At 34.0% G+C, this 22,835-nt stretch overlaps 2 protein-coding genes across 5 annotated transcripts in view; one reads left to right on the top strand and one right to left on the bottom strand.

The window, feature by feature from the left end:
• LOC145674590 (uncharacterized) overlaps nucleotides 1-7,218 on the top strand; it is a gene marked incomplete in the record, with an annotated part of 35,700 nt that extends 28,482 nt beyond the window's left edge. Inside the window, 2 exon segments of the mRNA XM_081744801.1 lie at nucleotides 3,028-3,275; nucleotides 6,766-7,218. Of these exon segments, the coding sequence (XP_081600927.1) occupies nucleotides 3,028-3,275; nucleotides 6,766-7,099 (582 nt within the window).
• LOC145674573 (2',5'-phosphodiesterase 12) overlaps nucleotides 2,342-22,835 on the bottom strand; it is a 49,610-nt gene continuing 29,116 nt past the window's right edge. For 2 of the 4 annotated variants that reach the window (XM_081744763.1, XM_081744786.1), the window contains exons 6-9: nucleotides 19,160-19,315; nucleotides 17,520-17,640; nucleotides 14,581-14,732; nucleotides 10,779-10,944 (exon numbers count right to left, since the gene is read on the bottom strand). In XM_081744763.1, the coding sequence (XP_081600889.1) occupies nucleotides 10,834-10,944; nucleotides 14,581-14,732; nucleotides 17,520-17,640; nucleotides 19,160-19,315 (540 nt within the window). In that variant the 3' untranslated portion in view covers nucleotides 10,779-10,833. Of the gene's footprint in view, nucleotides 3,259-10,778; nucleotides 10,945-14,580; nucleotides 14,733-17,519; nucleotides 17,641-19,159; nucleotides 19,316-22,835 lie in introns of those variants that run through there. The other 2 variants (XM_081744776.1, XM_081744770.1) reach the window with 2 other exon arrangements.

Here is a 22,835-nt window from a genome sequence, read left to right as displayed (position 1 = left end):
ATGTAATGTTTTTCCTCTTGTTATTTCGGTAATATTATCAGTTTCTTAGCTTCTGATTGAGAGTTCGAGGGCGGTAGACTAAACTGAGAGAATGCTTACAGCAATAACTAACTCTAAATCGAAAGTTCATTGCCCCAGAGATACAGACCTGCCAGTAGATCCTATACTGTATGAAATCTAATCAGAATTGTTAACTTCCTTAATATTCAACTTATATTATCTTCCTATCCTCTTTATCATATCATCATCACTATCTCCCTTAGCCTCGGTACATATACGCGGGACGTTAAACTCAAAATAATTACAATATTCTACCTTAATGATAATTTTATTATTGTTATTTGTTTTAAAGTGTAAGACAAAGTGAAAACTTCAAGGGCTTAACCTGTCCTTTTCAAGTAACATTCTTGTTATTGTCAACCTCCTAGGCTTTTCTTAAAAAAAAAAAAAAAAAAAAAAAAAAAAAGTTTCACTTGTATTATCAAATTTCTAAACATGCTATGCATAAATGTCAGAAGTCTTTTAGAACGGCTATGTCCATCCGTCTGTCAAGTATCAGAGCAAAAACGGTAAGATATATCTCGAGGTTAAAAAAAAAAAAAATAAATAAAAACAATCGATTCAGCGTTCCAAGAATAAATTTCGTCTCCCCCTTCACCCTTTATTCCAGTGGTTCTCAACCTTTTTTGACTGACGACACATGTTACCGAATATCCAGGATATCGCGATACACTTGTTTGATATTTTAATTATAAATAATGAGTGAAAATTATTCGTTTTTATGACTATATAGCACTGAGTATTATTGCTATCGCTGGAGTTGTTGGCTGGTACAGTCTATCTCGATTTTAACTAAAGTATTATTAAATTGTTCATGATTTTTAAATTTAAAAATTTCGCGACACACCTTAGGGGGACTGCATGACACACCAGTGTGTCGCAACACATCGATTGAGAACCACTGATCTAATCAAACCGGTCGTAGTAGAAAACCATTTCCGGCTCATCATTTATAGTCATAGAACGAAAACTGTAATAGATAGCGACAAGTTTTTTTTTTTTTTTTTTTTTTTTTGCAATCGATTAGCGTCTCAAGAGAGCATACCATCACCATCCGCAATATTCTACCGAAACCGAAAGTAGTTGAAATTTACTAGTATTTTCGGTTTCGATGCTTATTTCCATTGAGTAAAAACGATGATATATAAAAAATCTGCTTTTTGATATATATTCAGCGTCCAGTGAATGAGTTTTATCTCGACTTTTACCTATCTGTTCAAATGATTTCCTGTTAGAACATTTATGGCATAATAGATAAGACGGAAATAGATATCGACAAATAGTTTTTTGATATGGATTCAGTACCGAAAGAATGTTTCATCTCTGATTTTATTCCTCTATTGCAACCTGAAGTGCTAGACATCAATTAGCACTTCTGGTTTCAATATTGATCTCCATAGAACAAAAACTGTAGGAGACAGCTAGTAATGGCTTTTTGATATAAATTCAGTGTCCGAGTAACGGGCTCTATCTGTGATCTTATTCCTCTATTCGAGTAGTTACAGATGTACAACTTAAAGTTCAAGTCTTGAATTCGCATAATTTGGAAGTCTGCTGTAGTTTTACAATGTGAAACGAAATTCACTTGTTGAATCCTGTTGTATTTCTTCATCGAGTTATTTTTGTTCCATCCTAGGTAATTAATGATATCAAGTATCAATATACAAATATTGGTGTGTATATTATATTTTAATATTATTCTAGGGCTAGAGAACATTATTTGCATTACACTCTCTAGTAATGTTTTATTATTATTATTGTACGGTTACATTTGGAAAATCTCATGTAGAGATGAAGTTGATATCAGATGGAGGACTCTGAAGCGTCGGGTAAAATCGTATAATTTCCAATAATGTTTTAGATCCTATTTTAAGCAATAGGTTTTGTCTCATATAGCGTCTTGTTGAAGATGTCCATCCCAATGAATCAATTACTCACTCAATAAACAAATAAATCTCTATATTAGTTTAGCTCATTCTCTACCTGTTTTGGCTAATTTTGAAAACTTGTTTAACAAATACAGTATATATATATATATATCAGGGATGCAAATAACCACTTTGCGGGCGAGCTTTTAATATCACTATTAAAATACCGAAGGCAAGCAAATGATTTCTATTGTGGGGTGTGGGCTAGTACCTTTTTTTCTTGGGCTAGTAAAATGTTGTTGCTTATTTGCATCCCTGATACATATATATATATTTACAACGATGATTTTACACCTGATAGAGGATTTTTTTTTCTTTTATTTATTTATTTTTTTTTTTTTTTACAAAAGTATAAGAAAAATCCAACTTCTAAACGTAGTATATTCATATGTTATGATATTACTTCAGCTTGTTCCCGGAAAAATCGACGTCTACTCTTTCATAAGTTGTCTATGATATCCCAATATGAGTGGCGTTCCTCTCATATTTACTTAGCAACACCAGTTAGTTTTGTGTGAAGGAAAAAAATGCTTCTTAAGAAACCTTACGGTCACAAGACAGTGAAAAATGTTGTGCGGCACTAGGGTTTTTTCGCGCGCAAGATGTATCAACGTCACAGACTTAGTAACTGAAGAACGTTTCGAAGAATAATTTCAGGAAACTTCATGAACGTTGAGAAAAGTGTATTAGTTATTAAGTATCTAGTCTGAAAGGAATATGGTACAAATTTTACTGATGACAGCAAAACTTTAGATACATCATATCATGATCTTCTTTCGATAACTTCCATATCACTTTAAGTACAATTTTTGGTATTCTATCTACTGTACATAAAACAAAGATATATAGTACATTCGTTTGCCATTCGTTCCAAAGTTCGGAAACCTTCTTAAAATTATTTTACATCTGTATTCCGCGTAAGCTTTACAGCTATTTCATATTTGTATTGTTTCTTTACTTATAATAGCTATCTGTCATACTTTGGTACTTTATATTTTGTACATATTGTTTTAAAGCTCAAACTGTTGTTTTACTGTAGTGGAAGGCATCCCTTCAGGAGAGAGAAAGCCGTCATCAGGCAGAAGTTGAAGGTTCAGCCCGTTTGACAGAGGCTCTTCAGGATGCTCTCCAAGCCCAGCTGCGTTTTCAAACTTTCGAGGCGGAGGCAAAGAAAGAAGCAGAAAGACTGAGAATTGAACTGGAAAGCAAACAAGCACATATATCTGTTCTTGAAAATAGGGCTGCAACTTTTGAAAACAATGTATTACAACTGCAAGAGAAAATAAGGTAAAATTGTTAACTACTTAATATTAAAGAGGATAAAATTATATATTAACTACTTAATATTAAAGAGGATAAAATTATATATTATTTTCTGTCATTTTATCATCTTTTTTACGATTCTACTGATTTACTTGATACTATGAATACACAAACTCAGAGTACGGTATGAAATATTTTCATAACTTAGAATAAGTTCCAAAAATCGAAAAAAATAACGCATAATTTCTTTTAAAAGAATATGTGCTGGAAGTTTTAGTTTACCCTATCACAGGATAATATAAATGTTCACAAACGATATCACCAATAGGCCTATGCCATACACTCTTTACCAATAGGTCTACACCATACACTCTTTAACAATAGGTTTACACTATACACTCTTCATGAACTAAACATGATAATCAAAAATTGCTCTAAAATTTGGTAAGTAATAATGCTACATTTTCACATCTTTCAAGATACTGAAAAAACTGAGTCGAACATTGTTCGATCTTTACTACATTGTATCTATACGTCTTCCAGTTAGATATAGTACACTTGCAGATTTGGTTCATTTATTTACTCTGTGCAACAAAGGTCAGAGTTTGGAGATTCAGTTCAAAATTTACAGCTCTGTATAGGTTCGTACGACTATGTACGTAGATTTGGTTACGTGGGTGGGCAATACGGTGGCTCAGTGGCAGAGCACTTACCTCTGATACGTGGGTCCCTCGTTCGATCCCTGGACAACATCGTGTCCGTGGGTTTTCTCGGGGTACTCTTTTTCATCCCACATTCTTCCATCATTTATTTACCTTAACCATCCGTCTCCATTAGCTTAAAGGACATAATCGTGGGACGTTAAATTGAAAGATTTCATTTCATTTTGATTTTGATTATATGCTTCACACAATGTTAATACTTACCCTTGCAACTTAGAATACTGATTACTATTCTATACATAGTTATACATTTTCTTGAACTCTTTGTTTATTTTGTTTTAATCGTCAAGCACGCTTACATCACCAATACACAGCAATTTGTGCGTCTTCTAGAAGATCGTTTATGTACAGGTCAGTCGAACATTGGATTCTTAAAGTGCAGCTGACTTGTAACATATATATTTGTGAGTTATTGATTGGTAGGTTTCCTGTTACTCTCGTGTAGGCTACTCTTCAACTTTTTGTTCGTTTACATTCAAGGTCAAGCAATAAAGATAAAAAAAAATTGTTCAAGCGAGCGCTAGCGAAGCTTCTACCATAGGACACGATTGGCATTGGCATTTGTGTTTCTCTTCGCCCGTCTGTTCCACGATAACGCTCGTAAGACTTGCCCGATTTTAACAAAAATTCCTTCAACATACAGAAATAATCCTATTTTGGTGGGTTGCAGTCCATCAGGTTTAAGGAGGTAAAATCCATCACATGTTGCATATTTGCAAATGTACATGCAAGGCGATTTTCCAACCCAAACCACTAATAATTATTCGATTATGACAAAACTTTGTGTTTATTTTCTTTAAACACAACAACAGACAGAGCAAAGTTATGAGATAAAAATATATAAAACATGAACATGTAACAGTTTCAACACACCAACTGTGTTTTCATCAGACTTCCATTTCTTTTCCTTTTACTATCCTTCCATTTGTATATTTTCCTTCTCAGTTCCGGAAAATACCCTATAACTATTCTATGAGGTCTTGTTTCCATACTGTCAAACATGGAATTAGCATGAAGTTCATGATAGAGGACTAAATAGGAATTGAAACAAAACTACTTCCATCAAAAGTGCTATACACTCAGATTGATTCCTTTGTCATTTCCAAGTCCAAATACAGCAATTCCGAGTTTGTCCCACCTTTCGTGTGGCTTCAGCGCACACATTAGCGGTATTATTATATTAAATAAATATTAAGACAGTCTAAAGAACTTAGAATCATCTCATTATTTGCCTTATGCGAATAAGAAAGAAAGAAAGAGGGGAAAAGAGAAGAGAGAAATGTCAATAAAATTACCAACGAGGATTCAAAACCAAAATTAACAGAATACGAAACGCGAATGTAACCACCTCCTTACTGTTAGAAAAATAGAAGTTTTTGTTGTTTTATGTTATTTGCTAAGTGGACAATGTTTTATTGAGTTAAACATTTTACAGCCTCGTTTTTTTTTTTTTTATGTGTAATACTGTAAATCCAATGCAATAAACAACGAAGAAAAAGTTAGTGGGTTTTCAAGCACAGCTGGGAAGAAGAAAAGTGATACAAAACGCATGGCTTATTGTATAGTTGGAAGGCAAGTACTTCAACCTACAAGCCGGAAAACAAGAACAAATAATGATTCGAATCCTACACAATAGGCCCAGTCTTCTATTATCACAGAGTCCAAGAAGGACATAAACCATAGATACAATGTAATAAATTGTTCAATACCCACTGCCTTTTCGAATATTTTAATATGGTCTCAAGTAGTGACATGATTGGCAGCTCGTATTACCCATTTTCTGTCACCTTTCAAGAATTTGCCTGGTTTTAGCTATTTCCATTTTTATGGAAAAAGTTCAGCTTATTAGACATTCGTTTTCTAAGTACGTTCCGACTTTTACGAAATATTTAGCACTTTAAGAGAATTTTGCATAGGAATCATCTTAGCTGATTTTGAATCTTTCAGATCACTTAGTTTATTTAGGATTTATCACCGTATATTCATGCATTACAGTACTGCGCATGTTTGAGAATTGAAAAACCTCTCAATTCCAGCCTGCCGAAAACCTCTTGAAAATGGATTATGAAATCTTTGAGTTTTACGTCCCACGGTTATGCCGGTTACACTAAAGGAGACGGTGATGATGAGTAATGAATGAAATGGTGGAATGAAGAAAGTGGGAGGAAACGGGAGAACCCCGAGAAAACCCACGCACACGGTGTTTGTCCACCACAAAGTTCACTTGGCGGGGGCTGGGATCGAACCTGGGACCCCAAGCACCAGAGGTGAACGCTCTACCACTGAGCCACCGCGGCCCCCTTTGAAAATGGATTAGAATACGTCAAACTTATACCAGATTACTTAATATCGATTGATGTTCAAAAATTTTGACGGGTTAATAGTCAGAAGTCCATTCATATCTAGAGTTACATTCTCAAAGGTGGTTTTAATTTAAGTTGTATATTCTGTTTCACTATCTATCATAAAGCACGTAAAGTAGTAGAGCACCTCTCTAGGTTCAGTTCTTAGCCAAAGCGATTTATTTTTTGCTTTGTTTCAATTCTGTAAGTGTATTAATTTCTACCGATAGAGACACTGTGCTAGTCTGTTTTCCTTAATGTTCTTCGACACTAAAGGTAATAAGTTTCATGTATGAAGAACTTGTTTGAGATTAGCTAAGAATGCGCACTTCACACATTTTAAGAGATTCATTGTCATGCAAAACATATTGCACGGATAGTTAGTACCTGAGGGAGGAGCTATTTTACATCTCTACACACTTGTCTTTTTATTATGTAACATTTTTTCAGATTACTTGAGAAGCAATTGGAGAAACCAATGTTGGTAGAGGCGGAGACTCAAACAGAGTCTTTACAGGAATCAAAAGCGGCAACCCAGGATATCTCTGAGGGTGACGATATAAAACCATTTTCTCAAACTGAATTCAAAGAGGAAGAGGTTTATCAACGAGGAGATAAAGAATACAGCATAGGATCCCCCTGTACAACAAAAGAAATCATGGAATGGACAGAAAGAAATTGCAGCTTATGGAAGAATGAATCTATTTCTGTGCTGGAACAAAATGAATCATCAATGCTAAATACCGATCAAAATTCAGAGGACGAACCTGTATTGGAAGATTAAAGTATTTGCCGTAGAATAGGATAATATCTCGCTTAAGTTTGTGTTTGAGACTGGAACCTTGTGATACAATCCTTGTTAATTTTTAATGTAGATATAATATCATAGTTTATTTACAGACACTCGAGATCCTTTTCTATCCTAAAATATTTTTTTAAAATTTGCAAAATCGAAAGACAATACTACAATTTTATTTTGTAGCTAAAATAATCAAGTGGTTTTGAGATACTAAAGGTAAAGACATGCCGAAGATACCTCACGGTCGAGGTTTAAGTCGCGGTTACGACCTCAATGTTCAGGTCGCGATGGATGAAGGGCGCATATAGTGAAGAGGTCGAGTCCTCGTTGTAAGTTCTCAGTTTGAGGAGAAACATTGCTGTGATACGTGTGCAATTATTCCGCCAGTGTATAAAATCGCTGTGAAACCATATTTTGAAATTTAAACGACCAAACAGTTTATAAATAGGGATAGACACGAGACGAGACATGAGAAATGCCTAAGTCTCGTCTCGTGTTTCGCAAAAATATTTGAGTCTCATCTCTTGTCCAGTCCTATCAATGAATCAGACTTTTAACATTTTCAAGTTCAATTTTAAGTGTCCTCTTTCAGCATCCGGGCGAGAAAATCATTTCGCAGTAAAATTAAAAGCAGGTATGTCTTCAGGTTTCGGGTGAAAGGGGTATTAACTTCACGAAGTAAAGTTTCGTCACTGCAATTCCATTATTCGACATTGCCTCCCTATGGATACGTGCTTGTCTTTCTAGGTATTTATTTACCTTAAGAAGAAATTATTTATTTTATTAATCTCGGAATTGGGAGATGGATTTGAAGATTTTCAGCATAGATACGATTAGCTTTTTTTCTTTCTTTAGAAATTCTACAATTTACGGACCTTAACCCGAAAGCCCCCTCCCTGTAACCGTCATTGCCTTATATAATAATAAGCTACAGTAGCTATAATTCTCAAATAAATATGAAGAACTTATCTGACTTTCCTATTTCAGTTGCTATTTTCTTCCATTCTCTATTTAAAACGTGCCTATTATGATGCTGTTTGGGCCTCTTATTCCTTATTGCTGGAACATTCCTCACTACTTCTATTAATATGTATTTCACAATCAAATTTAACAGTGCAGTAAAACCTCTCGAGCATAGACCCATACATAATTTTCTGCAGACGAAATTCTGAACAAATAAAGATTTTATTCCGTTCAGCGCTTCAGGGAGAACCAATGAAAACACGAGTCACAGCGATGCTTCCGCTGAAGATCGATGGAAAAACAAGCTCAGTTGTTTCTCATCGCGACCACTAATTCACCATCACGGTCGACCTCTAGGTTGCGATGTAGCGTATGCCTCCGGCATCCGCTTACATATTTGAATCCATGGGTTTGTGCCATCATCGAAGCAGCCGACCGCGACCTAAACCTCGAACTCGAACACGAGGTATCTTCGGTATGTCTTTAACCTAAAACATTGTTGGGAAACTTGTCTTCGACGTCAATTCATTAATCAACTTATTGACAAATTTTCCACTAGTTAGTAATTTTGAAATACTAACTTAATATTTCTCACGTCCTCGAAACTTAAGTGACATTTTAATATTTATCCTCGAATCTGTAAAATGTTGGGACTTTTTTTTTTTTTTTTTTTTTTTTTTTTTTTTTTTTTTAAGGTAGAACCTGTTCGACTTATGGAAGTATTTTGGGAATTTACGAACAGGAGAAACACTGCTTTAGCTTCTTTGATTCACTGGTGTAAGGAGCAGGTATCTCTTGCACAAAGTAATGTAATCATCTTGGTAATACTTTCGTTCTGATCAAAGACACATTCACAAGTAATATTTATTTCAGTATGACTGCCGTGCAAATATATTTAATTTATTAGGTGTTAATGTTACTATTGTTATACAGAAAAAATATTAAACATTTCTCTAAAATTGTTGTTTCAAAGCAAAGGTTATTTTAAACTACCTGTGTTACATTATAACACTGTATCCAATTTTAAATGCATTATATTCAATTACACATAAAAATTATCTCATATGTAATGTATACGACTCATCAAGTCTGGACCAAACTTTCTTAGCAGCAACTCAACTGAAATTAGCAAAAAATGAACCAAAGCGACAGCAGTGTATTGATATATTGAGTATTATTTTGTTGTGTTGTTGCTGATGTAAATAAATAAAAGTCACACTTATTGATAAAAGATGTGGAAGCGTTCGAGGAGACAAGGAAATAACTTATCTATTACAGCTACTATCTATAATGCGGAAGGAAATATTTGGCAAGAGGGCACTATTTCGGACCACTGTGAAATACACGCATGACCGTTTATATCACGGTTTTACATTTTCGTGGAAAAATCTTGACTTTAGTTCTCCACATTTTTCGTACGAAGTAAACGCCCACGAACTCAGTCGTGGTTACATAGTTATCGTACGCGTCTTCAGCGCGGGATCCAGTGAGAGTTAATGTAGTTCGAATTCCACATTAAACTGTAGATTTACGCCTCATATAGCCCCGGTGCTGAAAGAGACACTAAACCCCAAAACAACCAAGTGAAGCGCCCACTATTATTAATAAATTAAATGACCTGTATTTTATGAACTTCATTTACTTTTAAATTGCATTTACTATAAAGTAAGTGATATATTATACGCGCAAGTTTTTCTGTTTATTACCAGCTATGTACGATATCAAGGTAATATGGCTTTTCCTGCTTGTATAGTGGCTAGCATGTGCGCCTTTGGTGCAGGGTTCGATTTCCAGTAGGAGAGCATTAAAATTTGAACGCATACTGTTGTTCGGATTCCACCTTAAACTACAGGTCCACGTCTCACATAGCCTCAGTGCTCAAAAAAGAAGCTAAACTCAAATCACATCAAAAACAAATTATTTAATGCATTGGATTATTTCTTTAAAAATTTGCTAAGAGAATCATAAATGTATGGACAGTGGTTAGATCCAAAACCACCCTATTAAGTTTGAACTTTTAAAATAATAACCACATTCGCTTCATTTTACTTGGTTAATTCTAAATCTTATACAGGTTTATAAAAGGCTAACTTTAGATTCTGCCTGGAAGTCTTGATAAACATAATGAAAATGGAAAATAGGATGAAGGAAGAGAAAAGCAATGAATTCATATATGATGAACTGATTGATGGTCCCTTGTGTGTGCTGTTAAATGTGGAGTGCGTCCCACTAAAAATCAGTTATCAAAAAATACACAGATGATTAGCGCAATCAACGAATGAGGTCACTAATTCTCAGTATCCTCTCGAAAAGTAGTGCGTGCACAACATGGTCACTCTGAACCTTAGCAAATGTTTCTATGTAGGAAGATTTCTGTATCTGAAAACCCCTACCAGGGCTGACGAGATCTCACTGTAGCATTGCTTTCTACTAAGGCTTTTTCTTTTCGTTTTAACTTTTTTTGTTTCATTTATATTTCATTTCATCTTACTTTTAGTAATTGTAACCATATCTCCATACAACAGCCAAAAGTCGGAAGTGAAATTATTAGCAACATTATTGATCGTGCCATGCATTCAATAACATTGCATCCTTGCATTTTTCAATTCATAACACTTGTAATCAAAGGGAATGAAATTTTTCGCACGACTTAATACCTTCATGAAGAGTAAAGAATTAAGTTTTTAATAAAAGAGACGTGTACCTGAATTACTATTTGTTTATTTCATTCGTTTACTTACACAATTTATGAATAATTAAGTCTTCCACACTAAATCTGCAATTAATGCTAAATGGTCAGATGGAGAAACAACACTTGGCAAAGCTGTATGCTGTTGCAGCTCTTCTGCCGAGGGCAAAGGAACAACCTGTAGAAAGAAAAAAATACTGCTGCTTCTATCTACACATACAATACAGGGTCATTCAAAAAGAAAAGGAAGATTTAAAGTATTATTTCTGGATGATAAACAAAGATTTAAAGTTTTATTTCTGGATGATAAACAAGTATTTTTAAGAAGACAAAGCTGGATAAACAGGTATGTAGTTATATTACATAATGAATGCAAGAATCAAGACATTAATACTTTTTACTTATACACTTCAGGAGTTCAACTGCTCTTCTCAACTGGATAAATGCTTAGTTGGAGGAATAAAGATATGGTAATTTTATTATAAAAATAAAATCAAAATCTTACCAGTATCTTAAAAGTCTTAATCAACATTGCACGAAAACCAAATAACTGATACTGTTTAAACTCCTGTAACTGTGTCTACATCTATTTCAAGACTGTAGTTCTATAACAATGAGATACTACTACGAAATTACCTGTGTAAAACGTTAAGTGTACAAATTACGTATGTTTGAATTTGATCTTTATAAAGCCCTATTATATTTTGTAATGGTATACTCATGATTAAGTTGTCTACGTTTAAATTAAGAAATAAGTTTCTAGTCAGGATATGAGAGATATTGTCTGATGTTACAGAATGTGTCTGATTAACGCAATGATATACTGCCGAAACCGTCACACAGATTGGTAAATAAACATTTGCTTAGTCAGATTTTTATTTTTATTTAAGTTATAAGTTAGTTCCAAAACTAGAAAAAGTAGTATTCTGAAATGCTGAATTGGCATTCACAATATCTATTTATCAAAGAATTTTCTTTTAGTAGTATCATTTGAATTGGGCACTACTCCTCGCCTCCCCAAATCAATACAGAAAACAACATTTTGATAAATTTCAAAAGTTACTTAAAAAAAAAAAAAAAAAAAAAAGTAACAGAGTTGTAAATGCGATTACAAAAAAGACAATGAATGCAACCCAGGATTATCTAAATATTTATTTGGAAAAAAACAAAATAAACAGACTAGAAATTTTACATAAATCTGTATTTCAACTAGAAAGAAGTACATCATCTTATATTTCAATCGGAAACTAATTTTGAACGTAAGCAGCCTAGCAAAACTTAAGATTCATCGTATAGTAATTTGTGTATTTTCACATAACAGTTTCTTACAACATTGAAAGATATATGGCTACAGGAGTTTGAGCAGTGTCATTTACTATTTATTTATTTTTCTCTAACAGTCAAATTATCTTATCATTATCCGTCCAAATAAGTCTCACTCAGTTGAAGAGAGCAATAAAGTTACCGAAAAATACTTTATAGGTAAAGGGTCTTAATTAGTTTAATGAGTGAAAACTATTAATTCAGATACACAGTTCAATTGTGTAAAGCTTATGGAAGTTCACAAACGGATATGAGTTTCGTAAAAGACCTATCGAAGAAATAGTAGTAAGAACATGTGAATTCAAATGTATGAACTTAATCCAAAAATATTTTCTATTTTTCGGAGTGCAAGAAGTACGTATAGAAAATAATAATAATAATAATAATAATAATAATAATAATAATAATAATAATAATAATAATAAACAAATACACTGTGTTTAGTTGCTAGATGGATTTTAGAACTGAAGCAACTGTTTTCCTTAGTACAGAGAAATATTGTATCCAGTGCTACTCGAAAGTATTGTTGACGATATGGTAAGGAAATGCCAGTTGTTTTGCGGACGGGGGAAGAATATATTCTGGAAGTAAAATAGGAGTTTCTCCACGAGTTGAGTAGGTAGAAATTATTTGTGGTATATAACCATACAATGGGGATAGAGCTGCTGTTTGAAAAATTATTTGTCTGTACATATTGTGGGTAGTATAAATTAATATGTACAGTAAGAGGATTTGGAGTTTTGTATGAGTGCTTTGAAGCAAGAGCATTTGGGAAGTAGTAGAGAGTATAGTAACTTAGTCGAAGAACACAACTGAAAATGAGAATAACTTATACCGCTCAGATAAGTAACATTCAAGTACTAGCTCTTAAAATTACATATGGCAAAATACAACAAAAGAATGATTACTTTTTTAAATGATTGTGCATACTGCATTTTTACACATCTGCATATGTAAAATTACGTATTACAAAGTGTGTAAGATATTTGAAGACATGTGACTTAGTTAGAATAGTTATACGAATATTAATTGCTTTTGTTTTCTTTTTTAAGCAGCAATAGCAGACCCTCAGTTGATAAAAAGAAATGCTAAGATAAGCTGTGATTGTTGCAATACTGTACAACACAATCAATCTTGAGATTTCACGAAGGAGTTGGAAACTTCCGATGGGGCATTTCTAGATAAGCGAAAACATTAGACACAGCGATCACACAGTATAAAGACACCACAGTTCATACAGTAGGCGGAGAACATTATTGATGTGAGTCCCAGAAAGTCCATGAAGGCCATTGCCGAGATGTAAATGTGTCCGAGAGCACAAGCTGTATTGCGGTGCGTATCATTCGCTGCAAATAGTAGGAATGAGAAAAGTGCAGTTTACGTCATTGCGCACTAAAGAACAAAGCGACTTGTAAACAAGATGAAATATCCGGAAGAACTTCGCATGATCTGGATTCTTCCCAATTAAAAAACAAAACAACAATAAAAAATCAAGATCAATAGATGAAAAGGAGAAATGACACGTGGTTAAGTGCAAATCTTTTTATTGTCCTCCATGTTGTATGCTCTAAATTTGATGCAACTAGATCGCTTTAGCGTTCCCAAGTAGCGAAGGATGAGCCACGCCATCACACTTCTTTCCACAGGGTTTATAGATGAATGCTGCTGGCTACACTGAAGTTCTGGAAATAGTGAAGCCCTGGATAGATAGTGTATGCAATGGAAGGTCGTATGTGTTTCAGCAGGACTCTGTACCTATGCATTAAGCTGTTACGACTCAGGATTAGATGTAGCCAATTTATACGATCAATCAAACTAAACTTGTCGCCACATAACTGATCATATATAAATCCCATAGATTATTGTGTATGGAACGTTGTTAAAAGGGACACTAATAAACACTCCAACACAACTGATTCTCTAAAAGTTGCGATACCCAAGCAATATCCCAACATAAAACGGAACCATTTGATTCGTGAATCGCTTCCCATCTCGCATTGAAGCTGTTATTGTGGCTGGTGATGATTACATTGAATAAACATATACTTCAATTTTTACTGAAGCAGTGTTTCAAATTTTGGATCAATACGTTCCATTATTCATTATTCCAGTGACTGCCTTTCCCACTGTCACTAGTATGTCCTCAAATATCGTATGCGCCAGTTTACTGTAATGAATGTTCCTAGATTAACGGAGCTGGCAACGATGAACACAAAGCATCACACTCACTTTACTTGTACAAAAAGACATACAATTTAAAAAGAATGTAGATATGCTTCATTAAGAATATTCATTACAGATATTGTATCGTTAGTACTAATTTGTTTTAACAGCTGACACATTAAGGAATAAGCTGGCTTTAGAAATTAATTAAATCGCAAAATTTAGGACGTAAAATTATTATTACTATTTTATTTTACTATTGGATAAGATGATAAAAAGGCACGACAAATCGATCAATCTATGCATTTATATGATGAAAAATAAATACCTGCTTGACCTCCAGCCCATCTTTTTGGTAAAAGATATAATCCAAGCAGCCAGTAAATCCAACAGTAAAATTTGTAAATTCTGGTGTTCCATACGCACTTTCCAGTGAAAACGGATGAGAAAATGACAATCCTTTCGCAGCCTCTTCTTGGTCTATTGAATGAATAAATAATAAGTATTCCATTATGGGTACATAAAACAAAAATTGTATCATTTGAATGTATTCCCGCCCTTTTCTAATTTTGTATGATTTTGATTGTTGTAAAATTAATGTTATGATGTATCAATTCAACACTGTCACTGTGGTTCATAAAGATATTGAAAAAATAAATTATGTAGAAAGCATAACTCCTCTCATAACTACACCGCCATGTTTTAAACACTGGATTTGCAGAAGACAGTTCTTCAGCAACAAATTTTGGTTATTTTGCGGTGTATTCCTGATGGTGTCATCAACAATTTTGGATATTATATAATTTGTTTTCTCAAATTTAACTTCCGAGAAAATCCATATCTTTGAGGTTATTTTGTTGATTTGTAGCAGTAATATACCTACCCTAATCATGTTAAGATGGAAGGTTGAACCACAACCACACAATACTCACTTACCTCTTTTCAGAATTATATCTAAAGATTAGGATTAAGTTAATGAGACATACTCTGAGGGTTAAATGATTAAAAGTAGTTATAATTTGTTTGTGTTCTTTCCTTGTATAAGATATTTTTCTAAAAAGAAAGAAAAAAAAACTATACATACGGAAAAGGATTAAAGTAGCCGTGAGAAGACAAGATTGTCTGTCAACAATTTTTTCTAATTATATTTCTTTTCTCCTTTGTTCTCTTCTGTAGGAATGACGATCAAAAGTAACCGCTATCTAGGAGGGGGGACCCAAAAGGAACTGGATTAAAAGAGCATGGCCCTTTGTACGCGTAGTAGGTCTAATACAGACCTTTCCAAATCAGTCGCCCAAGCGGTATCTGCATAGGAGGTTAACATTTGATCGTAGTGTTGTTTTTCTCAACTGTTCTCGTTTGCCGCCTCCGAAATCATTATGGCAGATTTAAAGAAATAAAGACTGTGTTTGAAATATTGCTTCCTGCTTGAAAATTTGCAACGGAAGCTTACCAAATGCTTCAACAGGCTTTCACGAAGGACGCTATGAGCGTACACAAATTTTCGAGTGACTTGGGCGCTTTAAATAGATGAGTGCTGAAGATCATACTCGTTCTGGGCGCCCTTCATCATCTTGGAACGACGAAAACATTGAAAAAAATCCACCAAAAATCAATGAGGATCGTCGTTTCACGATTGACTATCAAGTTATACTATACTGTTTTCTTGTGGTCTCTTTTATTACACAGCCATATATTCCATGTCAACCATTTTGTTTGCTTTATGCTTTCAACATATTTGGCATAACACACCACTTATCTAACAAATTTACATAATACAGTAAGGATGTATGGTACACTACAACATATTTTATGATTGTCTCATATAATTTACATACTTAAAAGCAGAAATCAGTAACACAAAAAAATGCTTATATGAAGATATATTCATCCACAATTAATGATTACAAAGCTTTCTCTTTTGTTTTCGGATCTTAAATCTGATTCAGGAAGATCTTGTTCCCATTATAACTATATTTTTTGTTCGTTTTCTCTTCAGTTTCAATGTCTTCGCTTAATTAGTTATTTTTCTCTCTACAACTCTGTGTAATGAAGACACTTTTAGTGGTTGTACTCCTTATTTTACTTGCAAGCTGAACAACTGAAATAAGCATTGTCAGCTTCAATACATCTATAACACAAAGTGAATCGAGTATCTGCCACTAGCTGACCACAGAATCTTCAATTTGATTTTTCACTAGAAATGACTTATTGACCAAAAAGCCACCTTCCACACATACATTAGCAAGATATAAAATAACACTTCTGGTTGTTGAAAGCTATATTTCCAAAGAAGTCACTTAAACCATATGTCACCTATCTCTTATCATAGCCTGTGACGTGAACTTCGAGAAAATTCAGAAACAAAATACAATGTAATTGACATCTTGTCTTTTGTCTTACAGAATCAGACTATTATGCTTATCTAGAATGTGCAAAATATATTTCATCCTCGTCTAAATAAACCCTGGATTATTATTCTCCAGTTTGGGATCTAAAGATGACAGGCACGTACCAGTTTGTACTTAAAAGGACTCCATTCTAAATTTTTTTCTGAATTTTGCCCACAAAAGTATTAATAACCAAGCCTAAATGGTAGTTTCTCTTTTTCTGAAGTTTCCATAGTACATTTAATCAACTCTTTTCTACCTTGAAACCAGTTATCTATTTTTCTCATTTCCAGTAAATTTTAACTTGAACTCCGATCCAATGAAGTAAGCTTGCTTAATTATGTTGTGAGTACCTTCTACCTTATTTTGTTTAACCAAAGACTACGTTTCACACGAGAACTTGAAGTTTTAAGTAAAGGAAAAGGACCAAAGATTCACGATTTAAAATTCCTTAAAATTGGTACATATTCTGCTCTGGTAGTTTTGAAGGTAGACACCAATTGTACTGTCTGCAACATTTTTTTAATAGTTTAATCCTGACCACTTCAGATGTTGCTATAATTTCTTAATGCCATCAAACAAGTAAGGAAGGTTTCAACCACGCTACATTTTCCACCCACCTTATAATAAATTTTCGATTTGAATATTTCCATTACATTTTATTTATTTTTTTTTTTTAAAAGTAAAAAATAAAATTAAATACAACTGTGTGAGTCTTGTAAAAACTAATGAAACGAATATTGAGATATTAAAATAAAAAACATGTTACAATTCAAAATGTCCTCTTCGCTTCTATGGTTCCTCAATAGTAAAAGTTATAGATAATAGATACTAAATATCATAATTAAAGAAGGTTAAGTACAAAAAAACTACTTACTGCTACTGAAATCAGCATGATCTTCGGGTATGTGCTGTGTTGTCATTAATTCGTAAACTCCGAATTCAGGTGTGCTGTTAAAATCTCCGCACAAGATAAGAGATATCCTCTTGTTTGGATTCTGAAGTTAACAAAAATAACCATCAAAGAAGAACTATGAAAAATAAGCAACATATGATATAATTGCTACTGATAGTTAAAAAAAAATAAATAAATAAATAAAAACTTGTATTGAGCCACGGACAGCATATCAGTACTTCTGCTCTTACAATACTGGCAAATAATAATTTTGACTGTTTCTTCATCAGTCTTCCGAATCTTAGCACTATTTGATTTACTTATCATTCTTGTTATCACAGCTTTCATAATCAACAAATGAATGCTAGAACAATATCAACAGAGACCAGGGCTATTCCTAATGCTTTTACATGTACTCTATCCCATCGAACTAAGACAAAATCTGTTCAGAATCAAGTCTTTGAATGAAAATTGAAATTCACGAAGAAAGAAAGAAAGAAAAAAAGGATAAATTTATAAATTGGTGACTCATGAGCGAGCAATTAAGTTCTGCATCACCTCTGTTTACTTTCGTTTCTCAGGAACGGCCTGATTGATTTGGTCGAAAATTGGCATGAAATTCAGCAGAGACCACATAATAACGTCTGCCAAATTTGGTTGAGATGGACCAAGGTCGAAACCGAGATTGCATTAAACTACTGCTGAGTTAGCAGTAAGTAAAAATTGGATGTAATTACTAGTTTCAGACTTGCTCCAAGCATATTGACAATACGACAATCCAAGGAAACGGAACTGCTGATTCTGAAAAACTGAACCAATATATTAAATATGTGAGTTAGAAAATATATTAAATTTCTAATTGGCCTGAAAAGGAAGATAATATACAATTCTATTTAATTTTAATTTCAACTGTTTTGAAGGTTGCTTCGGAAGCAGTGATGAGCAAGTATATATCTGGTCATTTGTTAACGGTCTCTTCGAATGTATTTAGTATAGTATAGACAGAAACCGAGGGAGAGAAATTATTCCTATGTAGAAAGTGGTTGACATAATAATATTAGAGTCCAACATTCTGATCATGTCTGCAGGTTCCAATCATGTTAGAATCCAACATTGTAAATAAACTGGTCAGGTACTTGAATTAAGAATTGGCGAACTCGGACCTAAATAACTCAAGGCAGATGGGAGTACATTTACTGGTCATATATAATTTGATGCTCAAGATGCGGCCAATATACTGATTACATAAGCCGTCTATTCGAACTATTCGAAAGCTTAACGATAGAGAATTCAATTTTAAAGCGATAAAAGGGTCTATATTTTACAGACTGCTAGATTTTATACGACTTGAAAAATAAAAACTATAACACTATTATACAAGCCAATAAGGTAACAACGATCTACAGCTTTACTTATTTCACTTCTTCCCTCAACTACTAACAATATCGTTGTAACATTCCAAAGACGAACAAAACAAAATATTTCTAATCTAAATCTACATTATATACGCAACGGCAATGTTGTTATTATGAGGTTTTGAAATAGATATTTCTAAATTCCTTCTAAAATAAGTGGGACAATGTTCTGCTGTTATCAAGAAAAATATTTCTAACTTTACATACCTTGGAAGATTGCATTGCTACAACTTGTTGCAGATACTGTAACGCCATTCCAGCTTGAATAAGTCTAATATGATCAGCATCAGGATGAAAATATAAATGAGTGATCCCAACTACTAAGAGCTCTGCTGGATTTTCAATAGATTCCAAAACAACAGCCTAAAAGGTAAGAAAGCAATCTTTAATTAACTGGAGTTTTCTACGGTACACAATGCTTATACACATTGCTTTGCAAATTACCCAACATTTTTGCACATAGGTACTTTACATTATGAGAAAAACGTTCAACTGTGTTGAAAATGAACTCATTTTGCATCTGGTGCTTTGCATCACTGTTAAAACTTAATATTCAATATTTCAACTCACACAGGCGCCTCGCGAACACGTATACCACAAACTGGAAAAAATCACTGGGACATTATCAAGCTTTTTATTTCTGTACTAACAAAACAATCCAAGTATCCACAAAAAACTAAAAAGTATTTACCACTTATCAGTTTAATTACGTCTCCATTTTTAAGGTGTAAAAGTATTCTGGGAAAGATTTGTCTTGTTTAGTATTTTCACTTCTCATTACTTGTGTCAGTATGTGCACTATTTCCTTAGAATGGTCCATTCTAGTCTGTTCACTTATGTACTAAATTTGTATTTGTATATGAAAATGTTAAGCAGCCTTTTCTTTACAGATCTGTCATAGTGTAATTACAGGTATTTGTTGAGTGCAGAAAAATGTTGCCAGAACATGGTGAAGTGAGATTTTTAAAAAAATTTAAGAAAACCTATTTGCATATGTAAAATGAAGAATAAAATGTATGTTGTTGTTGTTGACAACTTTTTTTTTTTTTTATTTAGTGTTTGATTACAGAATTCTATCGGTGATCCAAATTTCCTCCGTCTGCATTAATAAACAACTAATGAAAATTCTGACGTTCCATCTTCGTGTCTTTCATTTCACTGCGAACTGCTAAATAAAGAAATTCAGTCTTTATTACGTATTTTTGGAGAGGAAAGCTAGCACGACTGTTCCCATCGAGGCTTACCCTCAAAAGTTCCATTCCAGTCACAAAATATTTTTTACACGACTTGTCTTTAAAAAAAAATAAATAAATCTTGTTTTATAAAACTCTGAACATTTTGTATTGACACTGAAAAAGCAAACAAAAATTTGACTCAAAGAATGACGAAAGAGATACACTGAAACTTTATTTGAACTCACACTCCATAAATATTGTTCGCAAATTGCTATGTCATTTGTAATATAATAAATTTAAAACAAGAACAAACCATATATATAATATATGAGACGAATTATCATAATTAAAACATTACAAATGTATAACTATTGATAGGAAATTATTACATGATAAATATTGCATTATATATATATATAACCCTTAAAAACGTATCCCATATTTAAAGATCAAGAATCTGATTAAATTAGTCCCACTATCCACTGGGTATTGAACCAAAGCATATGCTAATGTGTAACTTTATCGCTAATTTCATAAACTAATAAGCACTTCCGAAATAAACCTACATTACAATGAAAACTCAATAACTCATGTACGAGTAACCGTATTCCAAAATCTTTTCATTTGTATGATAAGCTACCTTCACTTAATGCAGGGCAAGAAACTCCGATAAAATCGCAACTAGTGAGAAAGATAAAAAGCTTAGAATTATGCAAGCATCAGAGATGAATTTCTCATTGGATTGTTGATCCAACTGCATTTTGTGGATGATTCTCCAACATGATATTTCACTACACAAACGAAGCAAAGATAATGTGAAAACTACAGAATATAAGTTTGTTACATATCGTTAGTGGTAAACACAGATAAGTTTCTAAGCTTGTAGTTGCTAATTGAAAAACAAGCATTCAACCACATCTGCAGTTGTATTAAAGCTTTCATTTCAAATGTTTTTAAAATCTCACTCTTAACAAGTCGAAATTCCCTAACTCTTAGCAAAATTCCCTGGCTATTACCGCTCTTCTTAAATTCCTAGATTTTTGCAGATTTGATGCCACTCTGGAATAGTGTGCAATTCGACTTACGGATAAAACAATAAACAACCTGAATCGTATTATAATCTGATAGTCTAGATTTATTATTTCGTAGGGAAGTCTGTAAGTATTCCATAGTTTATAATAATATGTTCATATTCACTATGTGATTCAACGTTTCTGATCCTTAATTTTCTTATTATTTTTTTAAATAGTACTTTTACAAGAAGTAGCAAATCTTTTACTAGAAACCACATTAGCTTCTCACAATTTAATATTACGAAATGAAAGCCTTAAGTTTAACGTCCTACGTAATTCCCTTTAAGCTAAGGAAGACGGACTATTACGGCAAGTGAACGATAATGAAAAACTAGTGGAAAATCTTTAAGTTTTACGTCCCACGCTAATGCTAGCTAGGCTAAAGGAGACGGTGATGATAAGAAATGAAGGAAATGGTGGAATGAAGACAGTGGGAGAACCCCGAGGAAACCCACGCACACGGTGTTTGTCCACCACAAAGCTCACTTGGCCCAAGGACCCCACGCATCAGAGATGAACGCTCTACTACTGTGCCACCGCTGCCCCGAAAGAACTGGTGGAATAAGAATGTGGGAGCAAACGGAATACCCTCAGAAAACCCACCGACACGATATTGTCTACTACAAACGTACTTGCCCGGCGATCGAACCAGGGATTCCACACACCAGAGGTAAACGCGCTACCACTGAGCCACAGTGGCCCTAATTTAATTCAATAACACGAGGGAGCCTCTTTTGGCATAAAGGGTGCAAAAAAAAAAGAATAAATAAATAAATAAATAAATGTTATTTATTTATTTCCGAAAAATAATCCCATTTTAAATCAATGTGGTAAAAGAAAAACTCCACTCAAGTGATGGCCTTTATTATTGACACAAAGTTCAAAACGGGCTAGGAATGCGCGCTGCGCTGCAAACGACGACCAGCCATTTTTGATAACCACAACACAGGCACGATGTTGTTCGACCACGTAAAAGTATATCTGAAACCAGCACGGATACAGCTATTCGATGATAGCTTTCCATTGAAGTACAGGGGGGCGCGGTGGCTCAGTGGTAGAGCGTTCACCTCTGGTGCTTGGGGTCCCGGGTTCGATCCCAACCTCCGCCAAGTGAACTTTGTGGTGGACAAACACCGTGCTCGTGGGTTTTCTCGGGGTTCTCCCGTTTCCTCCCACTTTCTTCATTCCACCATTTCACTCATCTCTCATTATCACCGTCTCCTTTAGCCTAACCGGCATAACCGTGGGACGTAAAACTCAAAGATTTCATTTCATTTTTCCATTGAAGTACAGGCTCCTCACCCGAAGTTATGTCCCTCCGAAATTGGACAGTTCTGCCAGGCACAGAGAACTCCCCAATCTGAGATGAAAGCTTTGGATGGAGAGCATGCCGTCGAACAGCGGTGATGTATAATGCCGTTTTCAGTACAAACCACTGCATGGTCGGAAGAACATCGTGTATTTGTTCTTGACTACTTTGTAACGATAATGAAGATCATAACTTGAGTGATGTTTTGTTTTAAACACGTTGATTTAAAATGGGATCATGCATAATTCACAAATAATAATACTAAAAATAACGGACTTATCCTTTTTGGTTGTGAATTAATTAGCTTCCACATAGGGGCGTTCCTT

Source organism: Thermobia domestica, chromosome 2 (assembly GCF_964235325.1).
Source record: "Thermobia domestica chromosome 2, izTheDome1.hap1.1, whole genome shotgun sequence".
NCBI classification, from domain to species: domain Eukaryota; kingdom Metazoa; phylum Arthropoda; class Insecta; order Zygentoma; family Lepismatidae; genus Thermobia; species Thermobia domestica.
Note: the sequence above shows the minus strand (reverse complement) of the source record. Positions and strands in the feature narration are given on the sequence as shown.